The sequence below is a fragment of the Primulina tabacum genome, chromosome 5, assembly GCF_025594145.1.
Source record: "Primulina tabacum isolate GXHZ01 chromosome 5, ASM2559414v2, whole genome shotgun sequence".
In the NCBI taxonomy this organism is placed as follows: Eukaryota; Viridiplantae; Streptophyta; class Magnoliopsida; order Lamiales; family Gesneriaceae; genus Primulina; species Primulina tabacum.
In genome coordinates this window covers 36,465,780-36,489,741 of record NC_134554.1, presented here as the reverse complement: position 1 = coordinate 36,489,741, position 23,962 = coordinate 36,465,780, and the positions used below count along the sequence as shown (strand labels likewise).

The 23,962-nt window shown below is 37.3% G+C and overlaps 3 protein-coding genes across 4 annotated transcripts in view; 2 read left to right on the top strand and 1 right to left on the bottom strand.

Moving 5' to 3' along the window:
• Positions 1–813: 813 nt before the first annotated feature.
• Positions 814–2,175, bottom strand: LOC142544982 (uncharacterized). The gene is made up of 2 exons (XM_075651977.1): positions 1,620–2,175; positions 814–1,548 (listed from the first exon to the last, which is right to left on the bottom strand). The coding sequence occupies exons 1-2, from the start codon at positions 1,980–1,982 to the stop codon at positions 979–981; spliced, it is 933 nt and encodes a 310-aa protein (XP_075508092.1). The 5' UTR covers positions 1,983–2,175; the 3' UTR covers positions 814–978.
• A 2,302-nt stretch (positions 2,176–4,477) lies between these two features.
• On the top strand, positions 4,478–12,251 carry LOC142547509 (small GTPase LIP1). Its single transcript, XM_075655843.1, has 8 exons — positions 4,478–4,638; positions 4,745–4,977; positions 5,858–5,949; positions 6,034–6,175; positions 6,519–6,823; positions 8,093–8,146; positions 8,225–8,352; positions 11,781–12,251. The coding sequence occupies exons 2-8, from the start codon at positions 4,887–4,889 to the stop codon at positions 11,974–11,976; spliced, it is 1,008 nt and encodes a 335-aa protein (XP_075511958.1). The 5' UTR covers positions 4,478–4,638; positions 4,745–4,886; the 3' UTR covers positions 11,977–12,251.
• A 3,466-nt stretch (positions 12,252–15,717) lies between these two features.
• Positions 15,718–23,962, top strand: part of LOC142547507 (putative phosphoinositide phosphatase SAC9) — a 61,592-nt gene continuing 53,347 nt past the window's right edge. For both annotated transcript variants that reach the window (XM_075655841.1, XM_075655840.1), the window contains exon 1: positions 15,718–15,745. In XM_075655841.1, coding sequence (XP_075511956.1) covers positions 15,733–15,745 — 13 coding nt within the window. In that variant the 5' untranslated portion in view covers positions 15,718–15,732. The remainder of the gene's footprint in view (positions 15,746–23,962) is intronic.

Here is a 23,962-nt window from a genome sequence, read left to right as displayed (position 1 = left end):
CCTACGAAAACCAACAACAATGGTACATGTGTTCGTTTCAAAGGCGGCAAGAAGAAGCGCAAATTAATCTACGATGACCCACTGTCGGTTATTATAATTAAAACCTCGGATGAATCTAGTGGATGAATAGTTTTCTATGGTCCCTATGTTTTGAAGTCTTGTTTGCCACCCTTTTGAAGCTTCTGTCTGTTGTATTAAGCTATATATTTGCAGTGGATCCTGTAGTGGCCAAGACTAGTAGATATGTATTGTCTCTGGTATTTACTCTGTAGCTTAACTAAATGGTTCTTATATGTGCTTACTTAATGTGTTTTGCAAAATATGAATCAAGTTCATTAAAGATTTCAATACATTTGCTATTTGATGTTTGTCTTCTTTCTTCTAGCAAACTTCATGAAACGTTGCACATGTTTTCTAAACGACTTCTTCCTGAAACGTTGCACATGTTTTCGAAACGACTTCTTCGGTTATAAAGTTAATGTTTCCGTAGGCAAGTTGCCAGTTATGTATGTAACTATGCTTTACTTTATGGTTACAATTGTTGGATTATATATATGTATATTACAGTTTCATCACCTAGAAACCCAAAACCAAAAACTTTGACAAAACAAATCCACCTAATATCATAATTTCATCACATATATTACAGTTTGACAAAACATATCCACCTATATTACATTTTCATCACATAGACAACTTTCATCACAGTTATTATATTACGATTCATCACCTACAGACCCAAACATATCCACTTAAAATCAGCAATTATCAAAATTATCATAGTAGTAATTACACCATAGCAGTCAACCAAAACAAATACTAAATTTCAAAATATATCATGCCTTACATACATAAGGAATCCAAAAAGGCATATAAACAATTACACTGTCCTGTTGGCTAGGCTTACCAACCAAAAAGATACCAAACTTCCAAAAATACATCTTACCAACGAAAATACAGTTTCACTAATCCAATCCATTAGTCTCCACCCAGAAGCCTCTTTGCTAAACTTAGCTTGCCTTTGTCACCAAGGCGCAAGAACAGTGACAACTTGGCATGGTTGTCAACCAACAACTCAGCAACATGTACTTTCTCGTCTTCTGCAAGCTCTGTTATCCCCTGCAACGTATCCAACACCTTCTCGTCAGCATTGGCTATCTTTTCCTCCGTTGCTAGCTGTTTGATCAAATCTTTCATTGTGTCTTTTGTTATGTCAGAGAGATGGTTGATGGCTTCAACTATAGCGTTGTCATCGGCATTCACTGGTTTACGTTTCTTATTCTTGGATGTGACTACTACACTTGGTTTCGAGGAATGGGTGTGTGTTACAGATACTGACTCATCACCCTCTTCCCCAGCATTAAATATATCATTTGTGAACGCAACTGTGTCATGAATTACCTCATAATTCATGTTGAGGACATCGTGGACAGCTGCTGCGAAGGTCTCTGCTTGTTCACCTGTTGCTCGATCATTTCCAAAAATTTCACACCAATCATGGTAATGATTCCACTGCTTCGATCTCATGGGTCGTGCGCTTGGGTCTGCCTACAAGAGGTAAAGGCGAAATTAAATACATGGTACTATTAAAATCAATGAGTTTGATTATAAAAAAATACCTTAATTATTGCTTCCCATGTCTCGTCCGTAGCTTCAATGGTTTTGTCAGTATCATTCCACCCAACTCCACTTTTGCTTAATATAGTCAACAAAATACCATGTGTTTTCTTCCACACATGTATTTTGGAGTTAATATGTGGGTTTCCACGTAAGTTTGTCCCTGGAAGTGCTGCACGCATATAATTCTCCAATAAAGTTAAGTACCCAGCTTTGAATCCATTCTCACTTTTCCATCCCTTACTGATAACGTCTTTTAGGGCTTCAATTAAAACTTCTTCTTCATGTGCGCTCCAAGTACGTCGCGTTTTGTCAGCTTTGATACCTTTCCCAACCACACTCCCTGCAGTTGCGCCACTGTCCATAACCTAAACACGTGCTAATAAAAAGAGCTATGTCAACCATGTTAAAAATAAATCAGCACATGACATACCAATTTGAAGGAAACATAATAACAAAATTATCGTGTATTAGATGCATAAATACATAATGTGAAATAAATTTCAATCACAAATTAAAGCACGTAACAAAAGAATCCACAAAAGACAGTAATATATTTCTTGCATAGTAATATCACTAAAGTTTGAAATACAACATTCCATTAATAATTATTAGTTGCTCCACATTGACAATGCAAAGTTCTCTCTCCAAGTATTCCATTCACCGGAGGACTCAAAACTAGTAATGAAATCATCATCGGCGTCATGACCTGGACTACCAACATCCTCATCGACTTCTTCCATAGGATCAGTTGACATCTGTGAGCGAATGAAGTTGTGTAATAGAATGCAAGCCATTACAATTCTGTTTTGTGTTTTCAGCGGGTAGAATGATGGACTACGAAGGATAGCCCATCTCTTTTTCAAAAATCCAAACGCTCTTTCAATAACGTTGCGAGCTTGAGAATGCCTCCAATTGAAAAGCTCCTTGTAATTCTGTGGTCCAAGTGCACGATTTCCCCAAGCATTCCTATGATATCTAACTCGCCTGTACGGAGTTAAGAATCCCTCGACATTTGCGTACCCATTGTCACATAGGTAATAACAACCTGTGTTACAAGGGCATATTATGGTTCAAATATTTATGAAACCTAGTTCTAAAATTTTTATTATTCTAATGCAACACAGAAGATAAAAAATAGGGATTATATCACCTCTGGGAACTTTCAGTGAATCATCGCGAGTCAATGCATCTCTTAGAACTCTAGCATCTGCTGCGGATCCCTCCCACCCAGTAAGCGCATAGATAAAGTTCATATTGCGATCACAAACCCCCAAAACATTAACCGCAATATTACCTTTTCTGGTTCGATACTTGGCCTTATCTCTTGTTGGTACATGTACAGTGATAAATGTACCATCCAAAGCACCAAGACACCCCTAAAACAAATTAAAATGCAGATTTAAATTTTCACTCAACTGTAATTGAAAGAGAAATAAACTAACATTAAAAGAGCATATTTTGCGTTAAACAAATTAAAGAATCGATATATTACCTTGAACCATTTCCAACTTTCGTTACTGCAATTATCATCCACAGGGGTAGGTTTTACTAGAAATATCGGATGTAATTTGAGAATAGAGAGCATAACTTCATGGAAATGTGTGCTGATGGTATGTCCACTACGTCGATAATCATGACCAATCACTCGATTTTTCTTATGATGACCCAAGATAGACAGAAACATGGCCACTTTCTCTTCAATTCGTACGTATCTCGATTCTACCAACCCTCCAATGGTAAAACTGACCAAGTAACACAATCGGGAAAATGCATTCCGATTCATTCTCAAGTTTACGACACATTGAACATCACCTAATTCGATAATCCTATGCAAATGGCTCAATTGTGCAGTAATTCGTGTTGTCATGGTGTACGAGCCTGATTTTCTACGAGGGGCACGACGTTGCTTTGCGCGTAATCCATTCCGATGTCGTATTAAAAGACATAAAAGCAGAAAAGAGTGGCACAACATTTGATGCAGCAACACAAAAAGCATAATGTTTCTACGTCTAACGTCCATCTTGCTATCTTATCTCAAGAAATGACAACAAATTAAGCTTTAGTACAACAATATAAAAGAGTAAAATGCAGTACACAATGTTAATTCAGTCACAGAAACAACATGGTGTTCTTGGTCTGAAATTTAAGACTTTACATGACTAAAACAATATTTCTTTCTTGGATTAACGGTTCAAGCATCATAAATACAGAAAATGGCTCAAATCATATCACAATTTCTCATCTTGATGAAAGAATAAAAGCCCTCAACAACCGTGATAAGAACATATTTTGTTTGAAGGCATTTGTTTATCGTAAGTATTTATTTAAGCAAATACTATGCATCTCAAATAATTTTCAAATAAAAAATGCATATCGATAGTATTTGATTCAGGTACAGTTAATGAAACAAAATTTCAAGGCAAAACTTTATAAGGAAGACATTCACACCAAAAATAGTAAGAAAAAGAAATTAAAAAATATGTTTTTCACTACCAAGACGAAACGGCAGGCGAAGAAACTGATTTTTACCTTCAACAAATATAAGATCAAATCTCTGTTTCACACCGACGACCAAAACACGAATCGCAAAACTTGGACACAATTTCTTCTCTCTTCCGTTTTCTTTTTTTTTTTTTGGGTCGGCTGTATTGAAGAAATGAGAGGAGATGAGTTTTATTGGTAGGGCAAAGGTTAAAAAGGTAATTTTTTTGTTCTGTCAGATTAACTGTACATATTGAGATTAATAATACTTGAGCCTCAAGGGATGGATTTTCCCCACTCCACGGAGATTTATTCACGGGCCAGTGTTATCTGTTTTTCTCCCAAAAACCATACAAACATGTGATTAACCCATAAACCTACTTCAATCGTTCGTACCAAACAGGCCCTAAGAGAACAGAGCAGAGGAGAAGATTTGAATTTTTGCTTCGGTTTTGATTCTCGGTCGAGCCGCCACATTACGAAGCTGTGGAGAAATGTTTATGGGCTGTTTTCCAAGAAATCTTTGGTCTTGAAAGGGTATAAATCTCAATATTTTTTCATGATTTTTGATTTGTTTTGACAATTTTTGTTACCGAGATTGTTTCAATCTTAAACCCATTATCGAACGTGGGGAAACTTGTAGGTCGGGAAAGGATATAAATCAACCAAAAGTGGGCTGGCTCACTGCTGCCAGATTTGTAAAAAGAAAAGGAAGAACGCGGCAGCACACGAGCATGCAGCGATTGTTCTGGTGAAGAAATTTTAGTTTCGGGATCTGCTGAAAAATGTTTTGGAGAGAAAAGGAAAGAGAGAACATAGAGCAGACTGGCGGACCTCCATGTGGGCAGGTCCGAGTGCTGGTTGTGGGAGATTCAGGTAGTTAAAATGTGGATCCTGTGCTTATTTATTCTGTGTGTGTGTGTCAGCTCATGCTTTAATATCTTTTGTTTATACCCAGTTCAGATCTTCTTGAATTGATTGTCTAGTGATTGTTATTCCGATACTGTCACCGTGATCTGTGTGTACAACTTAATGGTTGTGAATGAAAATTAGATGCTTGAGTTTGTTAACCGAAGTTTGGGTATATCAAATACCATCAACATCAGATTCATTATGGAACTTGAACTCTAAGAGCTGGCTTGTTTTCATTCTTTCGTTTAGTTGGAAATGAGGACACAAAACCTCAAATTATAGCTTGATATTCAATTTAGACAATTATAATCCTGTTAAAGAGTTCAACAAGAGACTAAATTTTATATTTTGGTGTATGGAATTGAATATGTATGGTAAGACGCATGATCACTTAGTATTTCTTGAATGATGTTTGTGTTGGATTGGATGAGTGTTTTGAGTTCAGTATTAATGTTTTTATACAAACACATGGATAGTAAATGGACCTCTCAACTTAAACATAAGATTGTTAAAATTGATTTATACCTGAAGTATCTGCTTTGCCAGGTTCCGAATGTTTGAATTTTTACTTGCTGGTTGCTTTTTAGTGTTGTAGCATCTGCTTTGTCGGGTTCCTAATGTTTGAATTTTTACTTGCTGGTTGCTTTTGAGGGTTGTAGCATGCTATGTGTTCTTCATTGTCCGTAGTTGTGTAGTTCTCGAATATCGGACCTTTGGAATCTAGGATATTAAGAAGTGCTTGCTCTTAGTTATCAAATCATGGTCTATTTTAGACTTTTAGTTCTACTTTTTATTGAAACTTGAACGTACTGTTCAACTCTGCATTAATTGCGATATTCTTCAGGTGTGGGAAAAACTTCTCTGGTTCATCTGATTTTGAAAGGTTCTTCTGTTGCTCATCCACCTCAAACAATTGGCTGTACTGTTGGTGTCAAGGTAAGGCATCTATTTTCTTTTGCATGTATTGATAGCTAAGAGTGTGGGATGAAGTTTCCAGTTTTTTGTGTTATTTTCTTGCAGCATACTACCTATGCAAGTTCTGGTAGCTCATCAAATATTATCAAAGGAGACACTGAGAGAGATTTTTTTATTGAGCTCTGGGACATATCAGGACATGAGAGATACAAAGATTGCCGGTCTCTGTTCTATTCTCAAATCAATGGTAAATGATCTGACCTTTTATTTGTTGAATAGCATTTTGAAGATGATAAATATTGGATATGGACTTCTCACGTGCAGTTCCTCTTCGTCCGCAGCTACTCCAGTTCTAATGCTTTATTTCTTTACTCGTTTCCTATGTATTTGTTCATATATTCGAGACTGGATTACTCGTTGTGCATGGATTACTAATTCACGCTCCCACGCTACAATTTTAAGTATTTACCGCATTGTCCTCATACATGGAGTTTCTTGGAAATTACATATCTTCTTTTAATTGTAATATTATTAAGCTTTTTATCTTTGTATTTTCTTTTCTGTTTTTGGGCTCGAACAATAAATTTTAGGTGTCATGTTCGTTCATGATCTCTCGCAAAGGAGGACAAAAACTAGCTTGCAGAAGTGGGCTACTGAGATTGCAGTAAGTGGGACATTTTCAGCTCCTTTGGCTTCTGGAGGTCCTGGTGGTCTGCCTGTTCCCTACATTGTTATTGGTAACAAAGCAGATATTGCTTCGAAAGACGGTACACGAGGGAGCAGTGGTAATCTTGTTGATGTAGCTCGCCAATGGGTCGAAAAACAGGGATTACTTGCACCAAGCGAGGAACTTCCATTGACTGAAAGTTTCCCTGGCAATGGAGGCCTTCTAGCGGTAGGTTTGATTGAAAATGTGTACTTCAAACTAGACTGAAGAAATACAACTTATTAGTCTGCTAACCCTAGTTTCATATGATGCACATAAAGGACATGAAATTATTGTTTTTATTATTATTATTTTTATTATTGTTGCTGTTGTTGTTGTTTTAGTTATCACTGCTCTTATTGTAGTTTTATTTTTGTTATTACCATTACCATTTAATTATTATTTTCATCACGGGTGATAAAGAGTGGGGAGGAAAAAGGGTTTGATTTTAAGTTGGAATGAATATGAATTGGGGGTTAATTTTGTCAAGAAAAAAGGGCTATTGGGAGAGATATGGAATTACCATTCCCTAAAAACTCCCATGAAATTGGGATGAAATTGGGAATAGGGACTCCCATCTTTGTTCCTATAGGTGTACTAGTCACGGGAAATGGAATATGGTTGGGATGCTCATTCCATATAACCCATTCCTACGAATTAAGCTTGACGTTAGATCTTATGAATATTCAAAGGAAAATGACCTAGCGATGTCTTCAGTAGGGCTTAGCATAAAATCTACTTTTTGTAAATCTCGTTATTTTCTTTTTAATCTGGTTTATGTGCTCTATTCCATAATATCTAATCTATTCCAATGATCAAGATATGCTCTAAAGATATCTCTTAGTTTTGATGCTTGTATGTGTCATCTAGAAGTAAGTTTCTGATGACGTAGGTGGATGATATCTTTCTTGCATCATCTCTTGCAAGATTTGAATATTGTTGTTCACATTAGCTATGGCAAGATGCCACAGGTTTCGTATTTACCCGTGATTCATCCTTATACCTTGTGCGAGTTAATATGGAAAAGAGCATTTGTATGGAAAAACTATATAACTGAAGCGCGTTTTATTTTAGTAATTATTTTTTCAAATTAATAAGTGACATCTGTATACCGAAGCTCTTTAAAAAGACATACATGAAAACACTTTTTCAGAAGCCAAAATAAGGCATGTGGGCTTTTATCAGCTTCTTTTTAAAGAGGGAAAAAAATATAATTTTGATAGCTGTATCCCATCGTGAAAACTGGTTTTAATGTTTTATTGATTCTGAGAAAAGTGTTTTCTAAAGTTATGGTAAGATAAAGGTGTTCTCTTATCTAAATTGGTCTTTGGTAAACTTCATGGAGAGAGAGATCTGGTATTATCTTGCGTCGAGAATGTTGAGTTTATAACTTAAGTTAGAAATTTTATATGTTAACTTTTTCCAGTTAATGATAAAAGAATTGTGGTGTCAATACAGGCTGCCAAAGAAGCTAGATATGACAAGGAAGCGGTGATGAAATTTTTTCGAATGGTCCGTTATTTTCCTACACATCATGCTTATTTCGTTACTTTGAATCTATTATCTTGTTGAGTAATTATATTTTTGTAGTTGATTAGGAGAAGGTACTTCTCAGATGAATTGCCTGGTGCAACTACATGGTCTGCTCAAGTTAACAGGCCACTGACACAATCTGGTGAAATTACGAGTGATAATGACCAATCGTACAGAACTTCAAGGTATGTCATGCAGAAATCTCTGAATTTGATTTTCATTGTTCAATGGATGATTATGAATGTGTTAATCAGTGGTTTATTTAATTTACTTTAAATTTACTTTAAATTTTCCGTTATTATTCGTCGATATTTATATGTAGATTATTTCGGTTGATCATCGTTTTCTTCTCATGTTTGATCTCTCTTGGATGAGCATCAGTTGCATCTGATGTGCACTTCTTTCTGACTAAGATTGTAAAGGCCCGTATTTCGTAATCATAATTTTGCGGAGTTATTAAAATTTTTCTAAATAAATAATTATCGTATCTCATTTAATTAAAATAAACATGTAACTAATTTTTAACTTTAAATTAACAGCGGAAGCAAATAACGTTTTCAACCAACAATTTAAAAATAATCCAACGTAAACATCAACTTAAAATAGTCCAACGTATTAAAACTGAGTTTGAATAATAAAAGGTGCATAAATTAAATCATGAGATCCTCGGGTTTACTACTGCTGTCCCAAGATCGCTCACTGGTCTCCGTCCGCGGTCCCGACCTCATCAATACCTACAACAATCAAGTTTAGTGAGTCTAAAGACTCAACATGTATATATCGTGAATAACAAGTAAATATATCATAAAATCGCATGCAACGTAAAAATAAAGTATCGTAAAGCGTACGGTGAAAATCGTATCATGAATAATGATAACTACGTGCATATCTGAAAATCATACGTAAAAGCTTTGCTCAATAGAGCTCTGACATGTCATATCATAATTTTCTGGTAGAGATAATGTTTCTAAGCAAGGGGCCCATAACATAACATAAGCGCCTGATCAGACTAAACCACAGTATACTGGGCGGTAGAGATCAATCCGCAGCCCTTGGACTGGATGTCCGTACCCATACATAATCATAAACCGGTCGTAAGTCACCGGGCGGAGAGGTCCTCGGTTGTTCCTACTGACTTCCAAACCCATAAGCATAAGGTGGCCACAAGACATATCGCATATATCTCAAAAATAAACATTTTATATTTTTATGCACGTAATATAATTATAACCTTATTTTTTTTTTACCGGATGAGTTGGATCGTTCCCAGTCTTGCTGCGACTTACTACTAATATGTGACACATGAAATAAATCTTAACTTGATAAAATCTTAACAATAGAACCAAAAACGAGACGATTCGGACCAACAACTTGATTTTTAACCATGGCTTCGTACCAACCCGAACCAACATTAAACCGACGTTTAACCATGATTAAAAATACCCCAAACATACTGAAAAATATGCATAATAACTGTAAAACACGAAAATGGGTGAAAGGAATCCAAAAACATAAAACACTCTTTCGAGAGTCATTTTGGCACCTTTCACCGTAAATTCTCGTACGACCTCTAAACTCGACCGAATCACGAACGGCCAAAAACATGACTTTCCTAACTCATTGAGGTACTGTCCAATCCAAGGTCATGGGCTAAAAGCCAGCCAAGAACTCAAACCAACCTCATGAACCGAACAGCAAGTTGCTGTCAAATTACAGCAGGAGCAGCTTGTGTATTTGAGGGGAAATTCTGAAATTTAATGACCAAGGGCTTGAACCACCACCCAAAGACTCTTACCAACATCCTAAGGCATGGCTTGGACCATGGCTAAGGGCTAGAAGCCAACCACAAGCCGAGCCAATACCTAGGACAATGCACAGCTCAAACCGAGAGCACCTAGAAATTCTGTGCTGTAGTATTCGAATGAATTTGTTGTCTTATTTCGTTCCAGTGGCTGTATGGTCAACCATAGCTCGATCTAGACATGATGGAGTGTTGTATGAACCATGGCTATGGGCTACAAGCCAGCCACAGCCCATCCCAACACCTCAAAACCGAAGTTACTCACACAAACCAGAAACAGAATTTTTTTCGAGTGATGCTTGTGTTGTTGCTTTAAAAATCTGATGGAACCATGAACCAAGCTTTGAAAGGACACCTTGGTCACGTCCTAGACATGATATGGAAGGGTTCTAACCGTGGCTACAGTCCCTAGGACAGCCATGATTTGAACTCTCACCCTAAACAACCAAATGATAAAACCTTGACTCCAATTCTGCACTTAAGGGAAAAGTTGCTGTCATTTATTTGTTTATGCGTGTATGGGCTTGAACCATTTAACCAAAAACACCCTAACACATTCTAATTCATGCCTAGTAGCAGCCATGTGAGCCTGGAACCGAAGCAACACCCTGTAATCAACAAAACATCTCAAACCGTGAAGTTGGAAACAAAAGAGTTTATAAAAATCTGTACAGATTTTGCTTGGGAAGATTGCTGTAAATTTCGTGATTTAGCTTGATTCATGGTTATATAATGGTTTAAAAATATCTATAGGACTTGATTGAAGAGAAAATGAACAACATATACATGCCTGGAATTTGTTTTGACAAAAACAAATCAATACGACAATTACGAGCGACGGAGTCGGAGTTGAGAATTCCTTCTTGTTCTTGTGCTGTTATTCTCGATTTTTAGCTGTTGTTCTCTTCTGTAAATTTCGAAATTATGGATGAAGGGTTGCTAGGTAATGAGTATGAAGGTTACAGGGGATGATAAAGGAGTCTTGAAGTGCATTTAGTTGGAGGTTACAAGTCAAGAAGTTGAATGGATATGAATTGTTTTTCCTCCTCTAGTGTTGTTCCTACCCTCTCCTCCTTGCTGCTAATTCACGATTTTTCTCAGATGTTTCCTACTGATTTTTTTGAGCATATGAATGTATGACATGTAGGTAAGGAAGAGGAATGTTAATAATGGTGTTAAAGGGTCCATAATATACATTAAAATGAGAGTTACAAGTGAAGGAGGTGAAGGGTTTTGAATTGTTTCTTAATCCCCTTATTGCCGTTGGTTTGTTCCTTATTTCCTACTGCATTTACACGGTTTTGTTGTCTAATAGGTTGAGTAGAAATGAGGTATGTTATTGCATTTAAATTTACTACCCATTAGATAATTAAAATGAGAAATGAATACCCCATGAATTGTAATTAGGAATTGTTGGAATGGAGAGTTATCCACCTTTGAATATTTTAAATGTTGGACCCAAAATTATTACTTATTTGCATGGTGTTTTATTGTTTACATCTTGTATGTTAATTGCTTAAGGTTTTAAATACCCATTCTACATTTTAATGAATTTACACCTTAATTTATTATGACCTCTTGCATGACATTGCATGGATTTAATGAATTTACACCTTAATTTCTCATCTTTGTCATTTTTTTTTTCAAATGACGTAGATAAGTTCTTTAGTCCCCCAAAACAAATGTATCTTTCTATTTTGAGGTATTTGTTGGAAAAAAAGATTATTAATTTTAGAATTCTCATCAACTAGAATGGGATATTGTGAGTTGTTATTTTGAAAGTCTCTATCTTTTATCTTGTGCTGATTTCAGCCTGATGGGCGATCCACACAAGTACAATATACTTCCTCCCCTTCCTGCTCAGCGCAACTTGACGCCACCTCCAACGCTTTATCCCCAGCAGCCCATGTCAACACCTGACAACTACAGCATCCCAAAGTTCACGTTGGCAAACTCATCCCAGGACCTCACTAGTGCAAGATCAAAGCGTGCAGACATTAATGTATGATCGTTTCAGTCAATATTTGCTCTACCATTTACATTTTCGAATGCTGCAGTACCTATGGTTCTAAGTTATTTTTCTGAGCTGAACCTGTGAAAACCTGTCTACGTCGCCTGGATGTATTATTTCTGGGTTAAACAAGATACCCATCACTTGTATATCGTTCAATTCTTTCTTTCTTTCTTTCTTTCTTTTAGTTTTGATCTATTGTAATTCTTCAGGCAACACGCTTAAGACTACGTTGAGATGCTTTTTAAATGTTTTTATATGTTGTTTTTGTATGGTTTGGCTGAATAACAAAAAAAAATTTGTGGAAAATTTTCGAACATATATAAATATAAATTTTATCGGGCGTCTTTTTGCATAAGAATTAGTTATATGCATGCTCAACTAAAGAAAAATTACAACCATATCACAATAAAGTTATCCAATGTAACTTTCAATTGGTAAATGTTCGTAAAATTATGAATGTTGTGTTTGGATTCAAGATTTCATTTCCTTGAATTGTTTGGATCATAATAAAGCTATCCAATGTAACTTCGAACTGGTAAATATTAATAAAATCATTAATGTTGTGTTTGGATTTATGGATTTTTCGAATTATTTGGAAGAGTAAAATTTAAGTGAATTACTGATCAACAAGTAATTACAATTATGGGTGGTAGATTTCAAATATACATAGTATGCATGTAATTTGAAATCCACGTATCATGTATACTTAAAATCCATTCATCAGATCATTTCTCGTATTAAATTACTAATTTGAATGTAGATTAAGAAAATTTGATATATTTTTCCATTTTTGTACATATCAGTGATGTGGGTATAATTCATTCATTAGGTATCAAATTGGAAATTTAATTAATTAGGAAATTTCACATACTATTTAAATAATTTATGAAGACAAATATACTTAATTTAGGGATAAATTAATTTTTTACTCTTCGATTTTGCACCTTGATGATATCTTTTAAGGTCAAATAACTTTGGTGTCCATGTCTATAAATCTAAATTTTTTATGAATTATCACCCCGGGCATAATTTTCTTTAAAAAAATAAGAAAAAAATATATATAACCAAAATGTAATCTTAAAATAATATTTCTAAGTAGTGATATCATTTCTCTAGTTACTTTATCCTTTTTACGATGAGATATTTGCACTCGAATTTATATTAACGAAATAAATGTAACACAGAATGGATTGCAAATAACATTATTTTTTTTTCATTTGCGATGACAGTCGTCGAGTTGTTTCCAGTCTTGGCACCATTCTATGTTATCGTAAGCAGTTTGTATCAAACATGGCCCTCTTTCTCGTACATTCCAAACACATCTTTTATCACACCGGACCTCCAACTTCTTATCATAGACGGCGTAGTTTCCGCAGCCGGGCACGGTGGTGAAGTCGCAATAAAACTTGGTCGAGTGAAAGAAGTTGACGTCGAAACTCCAGGAGATGTTTCGGCCGAAATTAAGATCATGAGTGCCGAGATCATCATCCGAAGAGTAACAATGGATGGTAATCTTTTCACCTTGAATTTGATTCACTATCGCAACGTCGGTTCGATCGAGCAGTGTTACTCCATCTCCTTCTGATGTGATAACCATCCCACCAAGCAATAATCCTATGATCGTGACAAATAATTTCATCTTTCCCTCTATTAAATTTCTTTTATTTTCTCTGGATATAAAATACAAGAGAACAAAGCACACACACACACACACACACACACACACATATATATATATATAAGGTTGTCGTGGGATTATGAAGTGAAAATGTTTATAATTGTTTTAGGGATCATGGGTGTGTATCAGACAAAGTATTAGGTTTTTGTAATAAAAGGTTTATATATATATGGATTAAATTAGGTTTTTGTAATATAATTTTACGTTTTTTATATGGATTATGGAATTTTTTTATAAGGATTATGGATGTGCTTCGAATCAAAAAAATCAGATTTTCATAATATTTTTTCGTTGAACAATTCATACTTATCTTATAAATCATACCAAATATTTAGTAAATATATTTAAAATTAGATTCTTGACCGCATCTCGAGTCAAGAACTCAATTCTTGACTAGTTATTTCCTTCCCCATACAGAGAACTTACGCACTTTCATATCCTTCAGAAGCTGCATCAACATTTTCATTGTCGCTTGGCTTGTCAAGATTGGGTTTATTGCAGTCTGTACATTATTGTTGGAGATTTTGTAAAAATAAATTCATATATCATAACATGCCAAAAATTCATGTCAAATATTATCAGAAAATATAAATAACAGTAAATGTGTACCAGATCAATCCACTGATTGATCTAGCGTTGTAGTTAAAAGTCTTCCAATGTAATTGAGAATCGATCACCTTATTCTTGACTCAGATGAGAGAATAATATAGATTTAGAATATGTGTATCATATATCTTTAGTGTTATTCTCTATGCCTCTAGGACAATATAACCTTACCAGTTTTCGACCCAAAGACTTAATTGAACCAAGTTTCTACATATAACGTGCATCATACCAATTTATTTAATACTTTGAAAACTTATTATTAATTAGATCATCTTATTAGATAATTTATTATGTAGCTTGTTAATGTACAATTAATTAAATTATGCGAGCCTATAAAATAATTCTAACAATTATTTCTTAAGTTAAATAATCTCTTCCATAAATCAATGTGTCCGATATATTATCAAATTCATTGGACAATGATCGAAGGAGGAGTAATACTCGATCTTCATCATCGGTTTTGACACCGATCGATATTATTATGAAGATTCAAGATGAATTTATTGAAATCATCCAAATGATTTTCCAAATATCTTCCTCTCATGATCTTGAAAGCATAGGTGTATATAAAAGTTATGAAGGAATAAATGTCTTGGATGGTTATGTCCATTTTTTTTCTTAGACTTGGAATAAATTTAATTACGAAAGAAGGTGTCACGTCTGAGCCTGAGATGTGGATGTGACATTGACAACAATCTCAAAAATCACTAATAAACTTTAGAAAATATTTAAACATCTGAAATATCAGAATTTATGAATATCTGTCTATTGTATTACTAAATCCAAGTTTTACAACTCTAAAGTGAATGCAATAACAAACCAATTATTAGAAATTAATGAATTACCGGTCTCTTGATTATATCAGTCGTCTATATTTTACTCAAATACAATGATGTAGAAATTGTGCTATTTGATTCATAATTTCATTCAATGTCATCATCATGAATCAAAACTTAAATTCAGGAATTTCACCTATTCTTAGATTTTTTTTTTGTGTGGCAGAAACTAAAATAAAAATATTTCCAAAAATAAAAATGAAACAACTTACTGAATAAACTCTTGTTGAAAAGATCTGTCAAAAAAAAAAAACTCTTGTTGAAAAGAAAATTGATTGAAATGATTCTAAAAACTTTGCCTTCCTTGCCACAACTTCTTGATTCTCGAAAACTACACCCGTGATCCTTTTGTTTTTGGTGAAAGATCATGGTGTTGGGCGACGAGGCACGTCTCCCAATTCGGTCTCCATTGTAATCATTAATCTCGTCATCATGCTGCTGATTCAATTTTCCGAATTCTGAAACGCAAGAGGGATGATGGATTCAGGCTTAGTTCAAGGGTCTCACAGAAGGTGTGATTTCATTTTGAATTGTGATTAATTACTTTGTTTTCTGCGGCGTTCAGTCGGACTTCTGGAGCACTTCCGTTTTAGGGCTCTCAAGAACTTGAAGGCGGTGCACTCGTAGAGCATGGAAACATCTGGTGTGCCCGTATGATCTATTTAAATTAGTAATGTAATGCCTGGTTACTCGTACAAATGATAATATGACGTTTATGTCAGTTAATATGTAGTTATTTAGCTCATTATGTTTTATATGTTGATTGAGGTATCGATATTGATATTGAATATGATTTCTAGATTGTCCATGGTGTATTGAGAATGAATATGTGTTTAAATAGTGATAGTAAGATGTGTAGATACAAGTAGTGTAATGAAGTTGGTATGAAATGCGATGAAAATATGGCAGTTTTTACGGGTTGTCGCATAATGATTAGAATAATTATCCAAATTATGTGAGGTCATAACCATTAGAAAGATAAGATGTAATGATACAACCTTCATGTTTTGGGTTTTGTCCAAATCATTGTGGACGACAAGCCAAAAGCGCCTCGAAATGTGTCGTGTGTATCGTCATTCCTACAATGACACATTTCGGTAGATTGACCATAAATTTTTACTCAGACCTCCAAATGACATGAAATTAAATGGAGATTCAAGCCAAGACATAGAGCTACAACTTTCATGTTTATCATTTTTTAGATTATGAAATGAAGAGATGTTTCTGGAGCGATCTTTGGTGAAACAATGTACAGGGACACAATGGTTGGTGCCCGAGCGGTAAGATATTACCGCCCGAGCGCCCTATAATGGCCCGAAAATATGTACTTGAAAAATTGCGAAAAATTTAAAAATTTTCTTTTTAAATAATCAAAATGTCTCATTTACAAAATTAAACTGATAAATAACGTTTAATATTCAAAATGGCAGCGGAAGAAATTTAATGTTTGCAAAATAACCGTTTAAAAGTAATCGAACGACAGATAAAAATATTTGATAAATGTTGAAAAATGAGGTCCTCGGGTTCCACTACTGCCGACCCAAGCTAGCTCACTGGTCCCCGCCCTCGGTCCCGACCTCATCAGTACCTACAACAATCAAGTCTAGTGAGTCTAAAGACTCAGCATGCATATATCGTAAATAGCAAGTAAATAGATAGTAAAATCGCATGCAAGAGGAAATATCATGTCCTGAGGTATAACGTAAAATATCGTGTCATGATTAATTATAGTACGTGCATGACTAAACTGAAAATATCATAAGTGAAAATGTTTGCTCCTTGAAGCCCTGAAATAAAATAACTTGCAATAATTTTCTGGTGAGATTATGGTCTACGCAAGTGGTCCCTGAACTGAACTGACCGATAACTGACGACCGGGTGAAATAATAATCGTCTGATCAGACTAATGCCACAGTATACTGGGTGGTACAACCGAACTGACCGGTAACTGACGATCGGGTGAAATAGTAATCCCATGATAGTAAAGTGACCACAAGCAATATCGCATAAATCTCAAAATGAATATTCTGTACGTAATATAATTAAATAACATAATTAAATATCCTGTAATAATTTTACTGATTGGGTTGGATCGCTCCCAGGCTCACCGTGACTTAAATCTAACATAAAAAAATATGCAATTGGTTTATTTGACCAAACTATGCAATTAAATCCGAAAACGCGACAATTACGCCCAATGACTTCGTATTTAATTATGACTCCATACCAACCCGAACCAACACTGAACCATCATATAGTCATGATTAAAATACGCCTAGAATGATGAAATAATGCTCCTAAATTTACAGTACTCGAAATTTAGTGAATGGAGGCCAAAAACGTGAAACGCTCTTTCGAGAGTCATTATGGCACATTGCACCGTAAATTCTCGTACGACCTCTAAAATGATCCGAATCACAAACCGCCAAAAAAATGACCTTCCCAACATGATGAGGTACTGTCCAGTCCAAGACCATAGGCTAAAAGCCAACCAAGTACCCGGAACACACCTCTGAACCACAACACACTTGCTGTCAAAAGTTACAGCAGCATGCTTGCGTTTCCTTTGCGTTGTTTGCGAGGCTACTGGCCATTGGGGCTTGAACCACCGATCAGAACCTCTTACCAACATCCTAAGTAATGATTCGAACCATGGCTAAGGGCCCTAGGCCATCCACAATTTGAACCAAACCCAGAAACTATCGAAAAGTCCCACCCGAGAGCAATTCTGTGCGCGTGGGGTGTTGCTACGCTTCTTGCTGTCCTGGACCATTCCAGTGGCCATTTGGTTGAACATGGCACGATCTAAACATCAAGGGGTATGGTATGAACCATGGCTATGGGCCAGAGGCCAACCAAGATTCACATCACACCACTAAACTCGAAAGTTACACCACCAGAATTCGAAAGGGGCGAAGGGGCTGTGGGCTGTTCTTGTGTTTTGATTTAAAAACCGATTCACCATGGACCAAACCTCCAAAAGGGCGACTTAGTCACGTCCTAGACATGATAGGGAAGTGTTCTAACCATGGCTATAGGCCCTTAGGGTAGCCAAGATCAGAAACTCTCCTTGACAGCAAAACAGAAGATTTTTCGAAACTCAAATGGCATGAATGAAGAGTTGCTGTCATTTTCGGTTTCTAGCATGCATGGGGCTTGTTTGGATGGACGAACATGGTCTTGACACACCCTAGTACGTGTCTATATGCAGCCTTGGAAGCCTGAAATCGAACCAACACCTGAAACCATTGAAACAAAGCAAAGGCGTGAAGTGTTCAAGAAGGCAAGAAAATTCTGTACATGGTTCGAAAGTTGCTGTCATGCATTTCGATTTTCATGGTTAATGATCGTGCACAAGGGATGTTAAAATCATTATATGACTTGATTGAGGAGTAAATAAAAATATATACATGCCTGGATATTTTTGTTTTGAAGAAAACAAAAAGAAATACACATGCGGCGCGGGGGAGACGGAGTGCTTTTCCTTCTTGTTTGCTACTCGGTTTGTTCTCCTATTTTCTCACGATTTTCTCACGATTTTTCCTCTCTGAAATGCTCTGAATTTCTCTCAAATTTTCGGTGGTGGTGATGGGGAGGATGGCTAGGAAAATATATGGGAAGATTGCAAGATAAAGGGAGGAGAATAATCTTTCTATCCTAGTTTATTTGTTAGATAGGAACCAAGATTGATATCAAAGATTTTTGGGGGATATTAGAGGATGCATATGGTTGAATTTATGGTCTAGGAGCAAGGGAAGATATTGCTTAAATAAATTATTTGTTGGTGATTTAAAAGTTGAGAGAATAATTACCTAGAAAAAAGATTAAGGGAAAGATAGTAAAGAATGAGTTGTAAATCCAAAATTAAATCTTTGAAATAGAGGGGTGGCCGATTTTCTTCCTTCAAAAACAAGGGAGAATTTTGCTTAAATCATTATTATTGAAGATTTAGTGTGATATAATTATCTCCCAAGAAAAGGAATAAGGAGAGAATCAAAATTGAGTTGTAAATCAAAAGACTAAATCTTTAAAGCAATAATAAGGGTTGACCGATTTTAATTAATTAAAATAGGGTAGGGAATTGTTTATTTACTAATTATTGGAGAATTAAAAGTGAGGGACTTATCTCCTGAAAAATGGATAAGGAAGGAAATCAATTAAATTGTGAGTTGACAACTTTTAAATCCTAAAAATTGAGAGGGCCAAAATTCTTAAGTAAAATAAAGGGAAAATATTTCTTAATTATTGAATTTTTTTAAATCTCTAGTGTTTTATCTACCCATTAAATATTTTAGAGGAATTAAGGAATTAATTATTGAACTTTATTTACTACTTATCTCAACTTATTTAGATAATTCCTTAAACCTTCTTTTACATTAAATTAATTTATTATTTAACTTAAAGAAATTCTAGGAATATTTTTTAAATATTAAAATTTATCTCTTTACTCCAACTCCAGTCCGGCCTCAATTAATTAACTGAAAAGATAGCAACTAAACTACTGCATAAAATAAGTAAATAAATTTAAAGAAAAAGAATTTAAATTCTCATGCAATAAAAATCATTTTAATTTAAATACTAAATTATTCATGTCTTATACGTAGTCAAATTTTCGGTTTCTACAATCCTTCCCCCCTTAAGAGAAATTTCGTCCTCGAAATTAAAACTCACCGAATAGTTCCGGATACCGACTCCTCATCTTGGCTCAGATTCCCACGTAGCTTCCTCTTCTGAATGGTTAAGCCATTTGACTTTGACTCGCTTAACCAGCTTGTTCCGAAGCTTCTTCTCCTTGTCTGTCTAATATCTGCACGGGTCTCTCCTCATAAGACAGGTTCGGAGTGAGCTGCAGCGGTTCAAAATTCAATACATGCGACGGATTTGCCATATACTTCCTCAGCATGGAGACGTGGAACACATTGTGTACTCCGGTCAGATTCGGCGGAAGAGCAACCCGATAAGCTAGCGTCCCAACTCTGTCGAGGATCTCAAATGGTCCAATGAACCTCGGACTGAGCTTTCCTTTCTTCCCAAATCGCATGACACCTTTCATAGGTGCCACTTTCACAAAGACATGGTCGCCCACTGCAAACTCTAAATCTCTCCTCCGCTGGTCCGCATAACTCTTCTGTCGACTCTGAGCAGTCCTCATCCTATCACGGATCTGGGCTAATACATCGACAGTCTGCTGAATAATCTCTGGACCCAACTCTGCTCTCTCTCCTACTTCATCCCAATGAATAGGAGATCTACACTTACGGCCGTACAGTGCTTCATACGGAGCCATACCAATAGACGACTGGAAGCTGTTGTTATAGGTGAACTCTACCAATGGCAAGTTCGACTCCCAACTCCCAGAGAAATCAATCACACAAGCAAGGAGGAGATCCTCCAAAATCTGAATAACTCGCTCTGACTGCCCATCTGTCTGAGGGTGGAAATCTGTGCTAAACAACAACTTCGTACCCACTGCCGAATGCAAACTCTTCCAGAATGCGAAAGTGAATCTAGGGTCTCTGTCAGATACGATAGAAACTGGGATACCATGAAGTCGGACTATCTCCCGATATACAACTCTGCATACTGAATCATGGTGAAAGTCGTCTTAATGGGCAAGAAATGCGCTGATTTGGTAAGACGATCTACAATCACCCAGATAGCATTTAATCCTCTGACTGACTTCGGCAAACCGGTCACGAAGTCCATGGTAACATTCTCCCACTTCCACTCGGGAATAGGAAGAGGCTTGAGCAAACCTGCTGGTCTCTGATGCTCTGCCTTCACTAACTGACAAGTCAGACACTCGGATACAAAGCGTCTGATATCCTTCTTCATTCCTGGCCACCAGTACAATAACTGCAGGTCTTTGTACATCTTCATACTCCCTGGATGAATAGAGTACGGCGACCTATTGGCCTCTGATAGAATATCTGCTCGGATAGAATCACTGCTAGGAACCCATATCCTGTCTCGGTATCTCACAATGCCATCACTAACTGAATACAAGACACTGCCCCTGGCCTCATCTCTCTGCTTCCACTTTGCCAACTGCTCATCTGCTGGCTGACCACTGCGAATACGGTCCATAAGAGTGGACGTAATAGTCAAAGTAGATAGACGGGGAACTCTACCTTGAGGATATGCCTCTAGATCAAACCTCTGCATCTCAGACTGAAGAGGTTTCTGAATCGTCAAATGGGCCATCACTGCAACTTTCCTGCTTAATGCATCCGCAACTACATTAGCCTTACTCGGGTGGTAGCTAATGTCACAATCATAATCTTTCACAAGCTCCAACCACCGCCTCTGACGCATATTCAGCTCTTTCTGCGTAAAGAAGTACTTGAGACTCTTATGGTCGGTAAAGATCTGGCACTTCTCTCCATACAAATATAGCCTCCAGATCTTCAAAGCAAAAACAACGGCTGCCAACTCTAGATCATAGGTAGGATAATTCTTCTCATGAGTCTTCAACTGACAGGAAGCATATGCTATCACCTTCCCATGCTGCATCAGTACTGCGCCGAGACCGAGCTTCGAAGCATCGGTATACAGAACAAACTCACCGGGCCCTGACGGCATGGCCAAAACTGGCGCTGAGATAAGAGCTTGCTTCAAAGTATCGAAGCTCTTCTGACACTCCTCGCTCCACGCAAATTTAGCATTATTCTTGGTCAATGATGTGAGTGGAATGGCAATAGAGGAGAATCCCTTAATGAACTTCCGATAATATCCTGTTAGCCCAAGAAAACTGCGGATCTCTAATGCATTATGCGGCACAACCCAATCTCTGACTGCTGCAACTTTCGCGGGGTCTACCTCAATGCCACTGCTAGAGACAATGTGGCCTAAGAACGCCACCTTCTCTAACCAGAATTCGCACTTACTGAACTTTGCGAACAATCTGTGCTTCTGCAAGGTCTGCAACACTGTCGGTCAGATGTCTGTCGTGATCCTCCTGATTCTTCGAGTAAACGAGAATGTCGTCTATGAATACTATCACAAACTGATCAAGGTACGGCTGAAATACGCGATTCATGAGATCCATGAAGATCGCTGGCGCATTCGTCAAACCGAACGGCATCACAAGGAACTCGTAGTGGCCGTAACGAGTCCTGAAAGCAGTCTTGGAAACATCAGCGTCCTTCACCCTCAACTGGTGATAGTCAGAACCAAGATCAATCTTGGAGAATACCGAAGCTCCCTGCAACTGATCAAATAGATCTTCAATCCTCGAAAGTGGATATTTATTCTTCACTGTAACCCTGTTCAACTCCCGATAATCAATACAAAGTCTCATAGAGCCATCCTACTTCTTCACAAACAAGACTGGTGCGCCCCATGGAGAAAAACTAGGGCGAATGAACTCCTTGTCAAGAAGTTCCTGAATCTGCTTCTTAAGCTCTGCCATCTCTGTCGGTGCTAGTCGGTACGATGCTTTTGAGATCGGAACCGTACCTGACATAAGCTCGATATAAAACTCCACCTCTCTCTCGGGTGGCATACCAGAGACGTCTTCCGGAAAAACGTCTAGAAAATCTCTGACAACTGGGACATCTGAGGCTGACTGACTGGGTGCCTCGGGGACAGATATAAAAGTCGCTAAAAATGACTGACACCCTCTATGCATGAGCTTCCTAGCCTGGTCATAAGGAATAATGCGCGGTAAAGGAAAGTACCTGTCCGGCTCAAATAAGAACTGCATCATTCCAGGCGGTCGGACCAGAACAGATCTCCGCTGGAAGTCTATCAACACCCTGTTCCTCAATAGCTAGTCCATCCCCAGGATGATGTCAAACTCTGGCATCAGCAATAAGATGAGATCCGCATAAACGAGATTTCCATGCAGCTCAAGGTCTATGTCTCGGATCACATTGGTGGCTGTTATCTCCTCTCCAGAGGACAATGCTACGGAAAATGCAACATCTAGCCCAATAGTCTTGACCTTGAGGGAATTAGCAAAGGTCTCCGAAATAAACGAGTGAATAGCCCCTGAATCTTTCAGGGCTTTTGTAGCGGACCCCACTATAAAAATTCTCCCTGAAAGTTTGGAACATCAAGCTGAACCCAATAATCTCAAGAACTATCCTATAGACATGCAGAGGTTAAAGTTCTTCTAACTTAAATTCCCGAAATAATACTGAGTAGAGCATGCAATCCTATAACAATTTCTAAGTTCAGAATTTCAACCCAAAACAATAAATCCCAAATAAAAACTTAAAGCTTAAAGGTACCTGTCATGAGCATGGTATCAGGGTTCGTCTCCGCTGCATGGAGAGCAAATACCCTGCCTTGGGTAGGCAGATTCCTCTGAGGGCACTGCGGTAGCACGTGGTCTGGGCTACCACACTTGTAACACTTCCCAGAGCCATACATACATACTCCAGGATGGCGGCGTGAGCACTTGGGACATATCGGATGCTCAATAGGCTTAGGAACTGCGCGTCCCGCTGCTGCTACGGCTGCTGGCCCCTGTTCCTGGGTGGGCCATGGAAAAGCCTCTTATTCTGCTGCTGATGCTGCTGAGAAGGAGGGCGGTGTGGTACCTGGACTGGGCGCTTGCCCTGACGGTCTCTCTCGATATCACGCTGATCCTGCTCTGCGGCTAGAGCCTTGGAGACAGCGTCCTCATAAGTAGTAGGGTCAGACACCCTAACATCACGGCGCAAGATCGGCCGTAGACCCACCAAGAAATGCATCAACTTGGCTTTAGCATCATTCGCGATCAGGGGCACAAAATGACAACCCCTCTCAAACTTACGGATGAACTCCGTAACAGTCAAGTCTCCTTGTCCTCAGACTCATGAATTCTGTGGTCAACCTGGTGCGCACTTTCTCAGTAAAATATTTGGAGTAGAAT